Genomic DNA, 15,468 nt, shown 5'->3' with positions numbered 1-15,468 from the left:
AGTAGTCCAGTTCATGTATTGTTAATCGCTTTCAAAAGCATGAGTTTGCTGATGTTCAAAGAATTTCTCGAAAAAAATCAAATCTCATTCCCTTCATACCTGTTTTAATCATTTCCTAATCTTTCAAATTGCATTACCCATCTCCTAATGGCATTACAAGTCTAAAATAGCTAAAACCACTTTATATTATTCAGTTTGCCCTTGAAACAGAACAAGCAATAAGCTAACCAAGTCTGCATTATAAAATCCGAGGGTGTTCAATTTTTCACCATTTTAAAGATCAACTAAGAACTCCATACTTAAAGTTTTCTTCCAAAATGATAGCACAGAAGATGAAAATACTTTAATAGTCACTATAAGAAACACAAATCAGGGCCACCATATCCCCAAAGATAACCACCAAAATCAACATACGCTACTTAGTTTTTTCTTTACTTTCAGCTTAATACTCATAAATCGGAGGACAAACAAAATTCGTGAACAGCCCAAATCCCCACCTTTGAAAGACAGAAGGCATGTTCTAGAGTAGATGACACAAACTCCAAGGGACTGTACCCATGAAAATAAGAACAAGAATAAATCACTTACCCTTTTCCGTAAGTTGTAAGTGAGAATTAGGTTTCTGGAGAATGAGTGAGAAAAGGCCGTGTAGAACTCCAGGACTTTCTGCAAGGCATCTCTCTTAATCACATGCAGGTCGCAGTATGTCAAAGCCCTCACATTAGCACAGGACTGGGCAAGAGTGGTTTCTTTCCAAAATACATCTCCAAAGACATCTCCTTTACCTAAATAAAGGCAGAAGATGTCAATAAGAAACTGTTCAAAAGTTGTAGTTACTAGAGTGGGCTTTTTGTTTGTCTAAAAATTTCAAGCCAATATATACATGTACATCATAAGCATGATTAAAAACATGATTTGTACACAAAATATTTTTCCTTTTAAAGACAGCAGGACTTATTAAACAATGTTCTTTGGTAAATGTAGCAGAAAAAAGTTAAAATTATTGTCTGTGAGAACTGTCAAACTTTAGAACAGGTTATTAGGGAAGGTGGTGGAATCCTTCCCAGTGAACTAAGATAAATATTCCTTTGGGGCAGCAGAGTCAAACAGCAAAACTGGTGAGTGTTTCATTTACCAAGCTCAATTGCTGGTGTGGTGAACTTAGGGTGAGGGGAAGGGAATACCTCCACTCATCAGGAGCTGATGCATCCTAGTGAGGAAGGCATGCACATCATGGGAGAGGCACACGTATAGAGAAGAGAATGCCATTCCCATAGCAGCATGGCTATATCACAGATGAGCAAGTTATCTCCCTGGTAAATGGTGAAGCTACAAGAGAAGGAGAAGAGGGACCAGGTTGAACCACAGTTACTTTGGGTTGGTTAACACAAATATATTCTGGTTCAGACCAAAGGCTCAGCCAGCCTGGTATTCTGTAACCCAAAGGATGCTTGGAGGATCACTTGATGACTGCTCACTTGACCGCCAACTACATATTACAGCTGTTCCTCTACCACACTAGATTAATCAAACCATGTCCCTCTCTTCTTTCAAGTCCCCCCTTAAAAATAACCTCTTCCTGGAGAGAATTTCCTGACTAAATCCTCAATTTTCCCAGCAAAGGTCTTCTCACCAACCACGGCAGCACTCAAGTATTTCCCTTCTCCAGATTAAATCATTCACCATATTCATTCCTTAAGTCTGTTCTCTCACTGTTTAATAATAATAAATAATAATAATGATGGCATTTGTTAAGCGCTTACTATGTGCCAGGCACTGTTCTAAGCGCTGGGGGAGATACAAGGTGATCAGGTTGTCCCACATGGGGCTCACAGTTATCATCCCCATTTTACAGATGAGGGAACTGAGGCTCCGAGAAGTTAAGTGACTTGCCCAAGGTCACACAGCAGACACGTGGTGGAGCCGGGGTTCGAACCCATGACCTCTGGCTCCAAAGCCCATGCTCTTTCCACTGAGCCACGCTGCTTCTCCAGTGAAGTGTTTACTATTGTATATTAATCAACATATGCTTTCTGACTCCCCTCATCATATTATTTACAATTCTCAATGCTGGAATCACATCCATTCTTTCCCTCTTATGTTAGTTAAGCATCTAGGGCAGTGTTCTGCACATAGGAAGTGATCAGCGGATGCTGTTGATACTTCTCTTGCCCAGAGCCTCGCTGCAAGCAGAATGCCTCAATCACCCTGCATCTCTAGTTATCAATCTAATCGTGAATTACCGAAAAGTGCGCTGTAAGCATTTCTTATTTGGGATCTCCTTATGCATTGGGAAAACAATTCATTTATGTGTTTACTTATAAATGGAAAAGCCAGAGGAATTTCTTGGGAATACTATGACAACACTCCTGTTTGTATTCTTTAAATTTACCATGATACAAAATTAAATCAGAAAGAATATTTCTACCAAAAGCAAATGGGCCATTTAATTTCCCATGGAAGTGAAATGTAATATGCTAAGACATTTATGGGCGTAACATGAAATTTCTTTAAAAAAAGGATCTAATTGCATCTGATAGAGAAAAGCTTTGAAAATATTCAAACTCAATTCTGGTGCATTTTGAGACTACTCAAAAGGCACCTCCTTCCCATTCATTATGGCATCTGAGTAAATAAGTATTCCATGCAACGTGAATCTGTCCCTGGAGTCACGGTAAACAATCCCAAACAGTCATCTGTATATTAGAAATGTGTCACTAAACACCCACTCACAAACCCCACAAGCAAAGTCTCTGCAGTGAACCTTTTCACTACTCATCTTGGACAACTCTCTCTGGCACTGCAGAGCCAACCTCCTCCATACAACTTCCTACTTTGGCCTCCTTGAGTTGAGGGTTTTGATGCAAAAGAGAAACTCCAATGAAATGTATTCATTTTTTTAAAAAAGAGGGTGCTCTCACTTTGACCCGTTACTTTCTGAACAAGGTGATTAGGGTGACATGAGAGACCTGGGATTAATTTTAAATCCTCTCCAGTGGCATTTTCAATCCCGAAATAAGTTTTGGCAATGAATTATTTGAGCAGGGGTTTACGCTTTTTTTAAACCTGTGGTTTTGAGGTTCCCCTCTCAAGCAACACTCTCTCCCAGGCCTTTTCATCCCCAGCCCCCAAACCTCACACAGAGAGACACTCATCAGCGCCAGAACTGAGGGTGCAGAAAAGCAGCAACTGGTGCAGATGGGCAGAGAAGAGAAGCTTTCACTGGGTTTTCCTGGGGTCTGTACCTTCTGGACAGGGGTGCTGATTCTTGTTGTGCTCCCAGCAGAGGCCTAGTCAAGGCAAGAATTCTGGAAAGCTTGGGGTGAGGACAAACACAGGAACAAGTTTCTCTTTTCACCTGTTTCTACTCTGGTTTTTTCAGGGATCTGTGGAGTCCTTGCTTCTACAGGAGCCCAACAAAAAGTAGCTTCATAACACTACCATGGTGATCATACCCTCTGCAATACTATGATATGTCTCGACAGGTACTTGTTGCCACATCTCCCCACTCCTCAGAAACCCCCAGCAGTTGCCCATCCACCTCTACATCAAAAAGAAACTCCTTATCATCTGCTTTACAGCACTCAATCAGTTGGCAAAAAGAAAGTTGAAAGGTCATACTGTGACAACTGCTAAGACCATTCACTAGTCTCCATTATGGGCAAGATCCTGACCACAGTCCCTCTGAACTGGCTACTCAAAAGTACCATTAACTATGTTCCGGGAACTGCAATGTGGCTTTAGACCATTGTGTGGAAAAGCAAGGATGATTTTTGCAGCTCATCAGATTTCCTGTCAGTTTTTGAAGCTTTTATTAAAGCAATTAAAACCATCAGTAGATCCAGGCTCGAACAATTAATATATGAATTCCACTACCCTGAGTAGTTCATCAAGTTCTTTAGGTTGTTCCATGATGGTGTATGGCTGATTGTTTCCAAACTGAGGATGCCTTATTGGGTCCATTTCCCCTCACCATCAGAGTCCAATACTCTTCAACTTATTCTTCTATACAGCCACTGGAGGGTGAGGACAAGGAACTGGGATGCTGAAGTCCTCTAGTCTGTATGCTTACTGTGGGCAGGAAATGTGTCTGCTTACGCTTTTGTATTGTACTCCCCCAATCATTTAGTACCGTCTGCACACAGTAAGCACTCAAAAATTATGATTGATTGGAGTTAGCCTATGTTTCTGATTCTTCAGGATTTCACATCTAAATGAACAATGAGAATCACAGAAAGTTTTTGTGACAGTCTAGGACTGAATCTATGCTCCCCCTCACTCAGCTTTGCCGGGTGAGAACTGTGAGAATAGATGACACGGGATCCCCCAATCACTGTAGATAGGGGAGCTGAAGTAAGGTAAATGGAAAGCAGGTGAGAGTGCTGCCAGAAGAAACTCACTAAGGATATGGTCATCATCATCAATCATCAATGGTATTCACTATGTGCAGAGCACTGTACTGAGCACTTGGGCAAAGCACAGCTTCAGACAGCGAGTGTTACATCTAAGTAGCACTGTGGCCTATCTCAGTAATCAAGAAGGGAACTGTGCTTTTCAAGCAGAAGATCAGAACACTAGGAAACAAAATTGAAAACAGTACCCAGCATGGCAAACTCAACAGTATGACAGGGGATATCATCATCATCATCATCATCATCAATCGTATTTATTGAGCGCTTACTGTGTGCAGAGCACTGTACTAAGCGCTTGGGAAGTACAAGTTGGCAACATACAGAGACAGTCCCTACCCAACAGTAGGCTCACAGTCTAAAAGGGGGAGACAGAGAACAAAACCAAACATACTAACAAAATAAAATGAATAGAATAGATATGTACAAGTAAAATAAATAAATAAATAAATTGAGTAACAAATATGTACAAACATATATACATATATACAGGTGCTGTGGGGAAGGGAAGGAGGTAAGATGGGGGGGATGGAGGGGGGTGAGGGGGAGAGGAAGGAAGGGGCTCAGACTGGGAAGGCCTCCTGGAGGAGGTGAGCTCTCAGTAGGGCCTTGAAGACCCTACTTTCATCTGCGCTTTGTATGATTTGAAGTGTCATCTTAGAATTCAAAGGATAAGTAGATATGTTCACCTTTGTGGATCCTTTAACAGTGCCAATAACATTTATGGAGATTCTACTCGGTGCAAATGCATGGTAACAAGTTTTTAGAGAAGTCCAACAGAAGCACAAGACACATTCCTCGGCCCACAATATCTTGGTTACCAATACATCAAAGTATTAAGAGACATATGTTAAACTCCAATAACTATCAAAGGAAGGAAACACAAAAAAATCCCAAGATATTTGTAATAAAAAAGTATGAAAAATGCAAAATATAAGGCGCTTTAGACAAGCATAAATTACTGCAAGATGGCCACATAAATGTACATTTAGAAGGTAATGGCAAAAAAAATAGATTGTACCTCCAATACAATGATGAAAACCCCTTATCCATCTCTGTCTGGTCAACTAATGAAAAACACTGAGATAAATTGCTCCTTCCTGAAGAAAGCCTCTTACAGAGCAAATATCTAGACAAGGCAGGGGCAGAATAGCTACCTCCCCTTTCTTTTCAGCAAATTGATGGAAATCAAGCCAAAAGAGTTTTATTACTTTTTCTTGCTACTAATAAGGTACACAAACAAAATTTTGGAAATTAACAGTTCCAAGGGTTTGGTACTTACCATGGGGCAGACCAAGGGAATAAGGTTTAGGCTAGGGAACACTGAAGCATTTATGTATTTAAACAATGGTCTCCCCCTGCCCAACTCCTATCCTTCACCTCACCCCTGAGATCTGTTCCTCATCTCCCCTTCCCAGCTCTGTCTCAGTTTCCCCTCAGACCTGATCAAGCCCTGAATGCCAAACTGCCATCATCTTTTTTCTCATAATCACCAGCAATTAGAATAAACTGAGAGCTCACGTGGTGCATGGTAGTTTCAATTACAAAGAATGCTCTTCATTCCAATAATGGAAACTGCCATTTAAAATTCCACAATGTCATTTAAATAACACCTGCAGAGTTCTTCTCTGGAAGTGACTCTGTTACATTAGTTGGGATAAATAACTTCTAAATCTCTTTATCTATCCTACAGCAGCATTATTTACTTTACTTTGTTATTATTTACTTCTGAAAAGGGCTTAATATTTTATACTTGACGTCCCTTGGAAACATACAAAATATAATTACTATCAATAAAATGTAACAATTCGAGAGCAGATATTGTTTCCTTAGGAAACGTCCTGTCTGAAATCTCAAGCTCTGGCACCCTAAGGGCTCTGTTCCTATCTGCCATATATCTCAGTAGGCTCGGAACACTCTAGTAGCAGTAGAAATAGCAGTAGCAGTAGCAGTAGCATTTATTGAGCACTCGGTGTGATGCAGTGAACTAGGTGCTTGGGAATTTCACAAGAATGAAGTAACACAATCCCTGCCCACTAATGATGGAGATAAACAAAAATATAACTAGTGGTCAAATTTAATGAATTGAGCAGACATATATATATATATATATATGCATATATATACATCTGAGTGCTGAGGATGGTATTTCTAAATGTTAGAAGGAAGGTAGTCTAAGAAAGCTTGTTGGAGGAGGCAGGATTTGAATGTGGGGAGTCCTGAGGACAACAGGAAGATGGTTCAATTGGGACCACTGCTTTGAGGACTTGATCTAGTCTGGTCTGGGATGCCCTGGGATACCCCAGACCTAAGGATTAGCAAGCGGTGAATTTTCAGGATCAGAGATAACAAGGGTCTGATCTGGAGTCAGAGGGGTCACACAAATGCAAATGGAGCCACCAGACTAAAGACAAGGATATTCTAACTTTCTAAAGAGGATAGAGAAGATGAGGCTTCTTTAGGCTGAAAAGACAAAGGATGAAAGGAGAACATATTTGAAGACTACAAAATCATGAAAGTCATGGACAATTTGAAAGCAGAATGGTTGTTCACCAAATCCCACAATTCCAAAAAGTGGGGTCAACTATTTGAGCTTGAAGATGGTCAAAATATATAAAAGGAAACATTTCACTCTGAAGAGGACAGATTTATGGAATTTGTTATCACAGCACAGGCTGGAAGCATTGGCAGGTTCAAGACAGGTTTGGAACATTCACAGACAAGAGATCCACAACTGGTTAGAGAAAGAGAGACAGTCAAGGATGCAGAAGGAGCTTTAAAGGATGGTAGGAGGTACGTCCCTAAACATTACGATGCATGACTAGGAAGGCAACCATCACACTGTTCGACTTGTTGTTTCAGACTGTCTTTGGACAATACTATGTAACAGAGAAAGAGACAGGAAAAAAAATCAAAACAAAGGAGCAGGATCCAGAGGAGGTAGACTTTTTTCTCAACTCTTGTCCAGACTGGTTAATGGCTGTTGAAGAACTATTTTGAGCTCTTTGGAGCTAAAATAAATAACCTGACAATAAATAAATAACCTGACAAGTATCTTGTCAGGTTATTTTATTCATTTGACTTTTCAAAGCAAGGCTGACAACTTATCTGAAGGAAATCTACAATTTGTCTCAGAAGCAAGTTATGAGTTCTTATTCAATCACATTCATGACATGTGACTCAACAGTGTTTTCAGTAATGAGAACAACTGATTAAACATTAAGGTTTAGGGTCAGATATCCATGCAAACGATTTCTTCAGCAACTCGATGTGAGTCAAGCTTTTCAAAACAGTTGCTGAAATCAATAAGAGAAGGGAGCAGTACAGACACTAGGGATTAAATTTATATTTTTTTAAAGTACTCTTTGTGGTCTTTTTCATTCACTGTAACTGAAAAAACATCTGCATTTTTGGCAGGGGTAGGGAAGTACACAGACGTGAACAATAACAATGATACTGCTACTACTAATAACAACAACAGCAAGTCGTGGCATTTGTTAAGCACTTACTATATGTTGTAGGTTGCCACAACATATGCGGATTGGACTCAGTCCCTGCCCCACAAACACCATGTAGGGCTCCTTATTTTACAGATAAGAAAATTGAGGTACAGAGTGGCTTTCCCATGGCCACGTAGCAGGCAAATTGAGGAGCTGGGATTCAAACTCGGGTCTTCTGACTTCCAGTTCTGGGTTCTTTCCACTAGGCCAAGCTGTGACTGTGAGTATACATATATTTGTTTCACTGGATGTGTGAAAGGCAGTTTGGAAGTGTAGATATATGTGGGGTTTTTTTGTTTGCTGGCTTTTTTTTGGACTGGCCAAGGAAGACTGGGCTCCCAGCCCCACAAGGTTTCCATAATACAGTTCAATCCCTCTGGGAACAACCATTAGAGTGGTGGAAGCTATTGCCCAAGGCGTTAGAGGTTGAGGTGGCTGACTAAACCCCAGTAGTTCCGCCCATGAAAGTCTGGAAGTTTTAGAAGCTACTCCAGGGTAAGAGGTATCTGACCTTCTAGATTTGTGGTCTGAAGGTGAGCAAAAGAAGAATGGGTAGCTTCTACTGTGTAAGCTCTAAGACCAAGGACTACAGATCCCAAGAGCATCCAGATTTGGATGAAATCCTAGAGAGGGCTGGCGGATCACCAACAAATGACTTGTCACGTTACAATTTATGGCCTCTGCTGAGTCAGCTTATAGAGTCTGATCAAGGAGTGATTCGGGATTTTTAAAATTAAAAAAAAAACACCTTTAACTTCTAATCACCATTAGCCTGTCATAAACCCACCTCTAGGTGTTGGGCCTGGCACTCTGATGAGAAGGCAGGGAGCAGGAGTTAAGTAGCAAAGGGCCTAGATAATATATATCAGTGCTCTGCACACAGTAAGCGCTCAATAAATATGATTGAATGAATGAATGAATATATACATATATAATAGCATTTATTAAGCGCTTACTATGTGCAAAGCACTGTTCTAAGCACTGTGCACTGTTCTAAGCGCTGGTAATGTTGGTATTTGTTAAGCGCTTACTATGTGCCAAGTACTGTTCTAAGTGCTGGGGTAGACAAAAGGGAGTCAGGTTATCCCACGTGGGGCTCACAGTCTTCATCCCCATTTTACAGATGAGGGAACTGAGGCCCAGAGAAGTTAAGTGACTTGCCCAAGGTCACACAGCTGACAAGTGGCGGAGCTGGGATTAGAACCCACAACCTCTGGCTCCCCAGCCCGTGCTCTTTCCACTGAGCCACACTGCTTGTCTATGAACACTTACACTCTCCCGACCTTTAAAGCCTTATCATAATCACATCTCCTCCAACTGGCCTTCCCCAACAGCCCTCGTTTCCTCTATTCCCTCTCTCTGGCACTGGATCTGTCGTCTTTATTCACCCTATTCTCTGCCCCACAGTGCATATATATATTACATCCGTAATTCATTTTAATATCTTTCTTTTCCTCTAAACTGCAAGTTCCTTGTGGACAGGGAACACTATAACTCTGTACCCTCCCACTGTATTGTACTCTCTCAAGCACTTAGTACAGTGCTCTGCACGCAGTAAGAGCTCAATGATATGGTTGACTGACTGGAACAAATGCACAGGTGAGAATTCAACACAGTCCCTGGCCCTCCAGGGGCTCACAATCTAAGAGTAAGGTGGAGAAGGGTTTGGCAACAGACACAAAAGGAAAGATAAAATGACGCAGAAGACATAGTTTAAAGTTCTTCAGAGTTCAGCAATTTTCTTGCTTATGCAACTCTAACCCTGCTCTCTCTGGCCTCAGAAGATGACACCGTTCACTCCTAACAAATGTCTTCATTTTCTGAGATTACCTCTGATGGAAAGAAAACAGGGATATGAAGAAAAAGAAATAAAAGGGAAGGAAAGAAAAAAGTCTATTTCTGAAAAGGAGATTGGGGAACAGGAGGCATAGGAAGAAGATTCAGGGAGGAGGAGGTGGAAACCAATTGCCAAAGGAGATTTCCTATCCATTTTACTTATCTGGGCTATGATGCCCTTCAGGTTCCTTAGACAATCATAGGGTATTAGAACATATACAGACCATAGGAATATCGCAATGCAGTGATCCTTTTCTTTATACTAACTTTTTCTACTTGCTTTTCAGGGGCTCAGCCCACCCCTCGCTTACTCTGTAAAACCATGTTCGCTTTACAGTTATTCTTCCTTTTCTCAGAACTCCTGCCAGTTTAAAGCAAAGCAAATGACCCAGGCTTCCCTTTGATCCAGGTGTTCTCCTTGGTGCTGTGCAAACATTGTCCTCCCCATAACTCATCTATGCAGAGCAAGGAAAAAGAGGGTGAGGTCCTGAGGCTCAACTTTTTGCCCTTGACCTTTTATGTCAATTCTCTTGCCATCATGAAAAGTCTTTGAGAAACTGCAAAATGCAGATGACTGAGCTCTAGAAGCACATACATCATGCAAGCGATTATGAATCATTTTGAAGATTCAGCAAAAAAAACCCTACGTGAAACCAAAGGGTTTCATCAGGAACATAGAATTTAGTCATTATCAAATTCTATGTCCAATTTAGCACAGTTGAAGAAACAGAAAACTGAATAAAAAAGGTAGTGTGCTTTTGGCAACTGCAAGACAAGGGAATGCAGCTCCATACTAAGCTGCCAAGCTGTGGGGGGGTCCAACCGCTTTAATGGCTGAGGCTACTGCAGAAGACTAATCCTGCTTTTAGAGCAGTTAAACCTGCATCACCTATCATATTTATTGAGTGCTTATTGCGTGGAGAGCACTGTACTAAGTGCTTGGGAGAGTACAATACAACAGAGTTGGTAAACACGTTCCCTGCCCACAACAAGCTTAGCGTAGAGTCTACAGTCTTACAGTCTACTCATTGTCAAACAGCAGGAGAAGAGTACCAAAAAGGAAGTCCTGGATCACAGTCAGCTCAAGAGCTCTGAAGCAGTGCTCCCAGCAAGTGAGACTTGCTTAATTGCTTAATGTTGCTCCTGCTACTGGCCCCCGTCGAGGCTGTTAAAGCATGGTGTGATAGCATAAAGATCGGCAGCAATGGCAGGATCTGTACAGTCCCTTTCTCGTCCCTGGTGAGGGGAAGGAAACACTCAATTCCAGGAAGTCGCCTCCTTCCCTCCATCCCTAAACAACCCGTTCACAAGCACTTCTGCCTTTAAAGATCTGCACATTATTTTTCTTCCCAGAAATCTCCCCAACTAAACTTGTGTCCCTCAACGGCCCCTTTCCCCTTCCCTCAACCCCAACTCCAAGGGGATTTAGAAAACCTATTCCTGTCTACCACCTCTTCTCCTCCAGCTAAATCCCGTAAAGGCTTTCTCTTTAAAACCCGAATCCAGATCAACACCTTTAACAAGTCCTTATAACATGTAGACAGGGAGCTTTGCAACTGTCACCCACCCTGCCCTCTTCCCAAATAGGGAGAGGGGAGCAAGAGAAAAAAAGGGTTTTATTTCCTCTTTTCCTCTCTCTGTCTTCCCTCTGCCTCACTTTTTTTCTCGCCTCCATTATTCCATACTTACACTTCTGCAGTGAAGTAAGCTATGTTGAAATTGATTAAATGTGAGCTTAATTCTTTTGACTGGCTCTTTGCCCATCAACCACTCAAAGGTTTCTTTGTGTTTGGCTGCACTGCCGCAAAAGGTTGCAGCCCCCTGCCTTTCCCAGAATCTCCCTTCAGCCAGAACACAGCCCCAGTGAAGTGCATAGGATATCTGTGTGCTGTGGGCAGATCACAACGGCACGTCATGAAGCCGTTCCACAAGCTCATTTCCCAAACCAGTCGTGGGATGTCTGAAGACGACGGAGACCTACCCAAAATAGCAACAACTTCATCGTCCTGAATCACCTCCAGGGATCCCGACACGACAAAGCACAGGCTGTCGACACTTTCGCCAGCATGGTAGATCAGGTCTCCTGGGGCGCAGTGCACGGTCTGGAACTCCATGGCCAGGGCGCGCAGGCACCCGTCGCTGGCCAGCCGGAACGCAGGGTGCTCCTTGAACACCTTGCGGTTGAGATGCACGCAGATATCTGCTCGCATATCCTTGGGGCAGATCTGCAAAACCTAAAAAACAGGATAGGTTAATGGCTATCTGAGCCACCACACTTCAGCTCAAGCAACATTTCCCGACTGTGGTTTTCGATCATTTGGAGCGGAAGCAGGCGGGAGAGTGCATTAATTCGAGGATGACAGCATCTTGCTCAGCTCCCTCCATCCAGACTGAGTGGCCCAGCTCCGCTAAATCAATCGCATGGGCTTCTCTCGACCCTCATGAAGTTGAGATGTGGGTGAGAATGAGCTATCTCCTTTCAGTGACTTGGATGGATCTTGAAGACGATGATAGTGCTATGGATTTTTCAAGATAGCTCTTAATAGCTTAGCAAGGAACTTGTGTTGCAAAAGCCTGAAGAGACCAGAGGTTTACTCTACTACTGTTCATACTCTGTGAAGGAAAACATTACATACATCAAGTGGAACACAGAGGAATCAGCACAGTGATTTGTTATGGCTTTTCTGCCTCAGGGCAAAGGAATCATGGTGCTCCAGTGCAGTATTGGGGTCCTCCGGACCCTCTGTAGGGGGCTATGAGAAGTCCAGGGAATCCAGCCTACACCCTTCTCACAACACTGAAAGCCCAGTTTTGTGGAGGAAGAAGGAAACACTGCCTGAGTTTCCTGAAGGTCCCCAAACCAGGCAGCCGTGGCCCACCACCTCCAGCAGTAGGACACTGATGCTGGCCTGCTCTTTTATCATTAGACATTTTCTCCTGCCATAACTAGTTTCTGCTATGTGCTTTAGCTAGAACATGAGACTAGAATTTGGCAGTGTCCTTCCAACACCATGAGCCTGTCTATACAGTTCACCACGGTGTTGGAAAAACATATTTATGTGTAGGTGCAGGGTGTCTGACTCAGTGAGTGTGGCATTGTGAGTTTTCCCAATGTGAGATTCTGCCAGAATGTGACCCTGCATGATGGGAGATATGGAAGTGGGTATTTTTTTAAAAATAGTATTCGTGCTTACTATGTGCTTACTATGTGCCAGGCACCGCCATAAGAACCGGAGTAGGTACAAGCTTGGACATAGTCCATGTCCTATGTGGGGCTCACAGTCTTAATCCCCATTTTACAGATGAGGTGATGGAGGCACAGAGAAGCAAAGCGACTTGCCCAAGGTCACACAGCAGATAAGTGGTGGAGCCGGAATTAGAACACCAGTTGTCTGAATCCCAGGCCTATACCCTTTCCACTAAGCCATGTTGCTTCCTTTGCCTTGTGGGCAGGAATTGTCTACCAACTCCACTGTATTGTACTCTCCCAAGCACTTAGTACAGTACTCCGCACACAGTAAGCACTTAATAAACACCATTGTTTGATTGACTATTCTACTAGGGACACCTTCCTTTCTCATCCTCAACGAGTCCACAGGGCAAGAAATAAGCAGAGTTGTGCTCAATGACTACTCTTCACATGCACTGCCTAATTTGGCAGGCTGCCACCTTTGGTTTCACTGAGCACCCTGGGAGGAGTCACAAGTGTGGACAAGCACCCAAGCCTGCCACCTGAAAAATGGCAGCACCCCAAATTCTTAAAACAATTAAGGAAGTTGCTGAGACATGCCAGTTTGGAATCTTGCTCCCATCTTCCAGTCAGCCCAAGAAAGGAGTCTTCTCCTTTCTTAAAAATTGCCAGCGAAACATTCTCCTTGAAGCCCTCATCAAATGCTCAGCTTGGCATTCCCTTGTAGCCCACCCCCGAAAAGGTAGCTGTAGTCACGTAAACTGGAATATTTCACAGATACAAATCCACAGAGACTACATCCCCACAAAACTTGAATGGCAAGGGCAAAGGAGCCAAGCCCAGTGGCAGAACAAGTTTTGTGTGGGTTGTGGGCAGAGTTTCTTAGCCAGGCCCCCTCCCTCACTGGCACGGGCCTGTATCAGCAGGGATGGGAGAGGGAGGGAGTGGAGGAGCGCCTTAAGTCCCAGGCATTCCTAAAACAAATAATTGTTAGGTGAACACATCCACACTGGGAGCTATCATCAATCATACTTACTGAATGCTTATTATGTGCAGAGCATTGTACTAAGCGCTTGGGAGAGTACAGTACAACAGAGCTGACAAACACATTCCCTGCCCACAATGAAATTACGGTCTAGAGGGATCTTGCTACATACGGTCCCAATTTGTATGCTGTAGACCTTATTCCTTGAAGCTCAGGTAATCCCACCCAGGTCCCACCTCCGCTCCTTTCTCCCTTGCCACTCAAAAAGGCACTCTGACTTAGACCCTATATGCAACAGATAAAATGAAATAACCAGTTTAGGTGAGAAGAAAGAATCAAAAGCCATGCTCGAGTTCAGATGTAGCTCATCAGGGTTCATTTTTTAAAGTCTAGGGAACTACAGGTTTAAAGTAGGCCTTTCTCTCTAAGTAACACCTGCAATAACTCAATGCTGCGTTGAGCTGTGTTTAACTGTTTCAGAGAGATGTGACAGATCGGAGATGAGTGCTCTAGGCATGTTGACCTTCAAATAGGTTGTTTCCTCTATACTGGACTGCACTGTTCTGCTCATGAGAGGTGCCAGTAGTGCTGGGACATGGAAATGAGGGGATGTTTTATTTATGAGGCAGCATCCTGGAAGCCATATGAAAGTTGGGGGGGGAGGAGAGAGAAAGAGGGGGGAGAGAGAGAGTGTGTGTGTGTGTGTGTGTGTGAAAGAGAGAGAAAGCAGAGTCAATGGAGCTTGCATTTTGAGAATTTATGGACTGCCACGGCCATCAGTCAGGTTTGCATATGTTAGTCCTTGCTCTAAACAGGAAAGCAGCGTTCTACCTTCAGCTGCCAGAAAGACTGGAGCTTCTACTCTGCATGTGTCAGTGAAGGTCTATTTGGATCTTTGGAAACTCTTTTTAAAAAAAACCACTGCAAAGTGAGAGCACTCTGGGACAGGCTTCAAGCTGTAGCTCAGCATCTAACTTGAAGGCAGCTTTGGCCATGACTGTGTGTGAAGGGGAGGAAAAAGCCGAGATGAAAAGGGGTCAGAACGGAACATGCGGTTTTCCAGGCTAGATGACTTTCCATTGGCCTGTTGCCAGGATAGGGGAAAAGCTGAATGAGGGCCTGGAGCTCTCCAACTTCCCTCTCCCATTTTAGCGGAGGCCACATGCTGCAGGAATAGTGTACGCTCTGCCCGGTCCTGCCCTGCCGGTGAACCTGCTCAAGGTGAATTACTCCCCTGGGCAAAGCTCAAGGGGACTATGGATTTTGCCTTCAGCTCAACTGGGCACGAGAGTCAGAGAGACCGCAACCCTCTTGGCTCTTCCCACCTTACAGACCCCGAGCCAATTCAACTCAGCCAAACAAGCCTTCCTGAGAAGGCTTAACTATATCGGACAGAATCTTGGGCAGAACATCAAGAAAACCCAGTTCTGTCAGATTTGCTGTGTCTCCTTAGAGCAAAACTGAGACAACCCCTCTAACACTGTTTCAAACAGTCGCTACTTGTCCCCTTCTTGAGACACAGTGGATTTGAGCTCCCAAGGAGTGAGG

At 43.2% G+C, this 15,468-nt stretch overlaps 1 protein-coding gene across 1 annotated transcript in view; it reads right to left on the bottom strand.

Annotated features, from left to right (window-relative positions):
* KCNH1 (potassium voltage-gated channel subfamily H member 1) overlaps nt 1-15,468 on the bottom strand; it is a 225,150-nt gene that overhangs the window by 91,331 nt on the left and 118,351 nt on the right. The window contains exons 9-10 of the mRNA XM_038761125.1: nt 11,727-11,979; nt 589-785 (exon numbers count right to left, since the gene is read on the bottom strand). Coding sequence (XP_038617053.1) covers nt 589-785; nt 11,727-11,979 — 450 coding nt within the window. The remainder of the gene's footprint in view (nt 1-588; nt 786-11,726; nt 11,980-15,468) is intronic.

This window comes from Tachyglossus aculeatus, chromosome 19, assembly GCF_015852505.1.
Source record: "Tachyglossus aculeatus isolate mTacAcu1 chromosome 19, mTacAcu1.pri, whole genome shotgun sequence".
Taxonomy (NCBI): domain Eukaryota; kingdom Metazoa; phylum Chordata; class Mammalia; order Monotremata; family Tachyglossidae; genus Tachyglossus; species Tachyglossus aculeatus.
The sequence above is the reverse complement of the archived record's forward strand: the minus strand, read 5'-3'. Positions and strand labels throughout refer to the sequence as shown.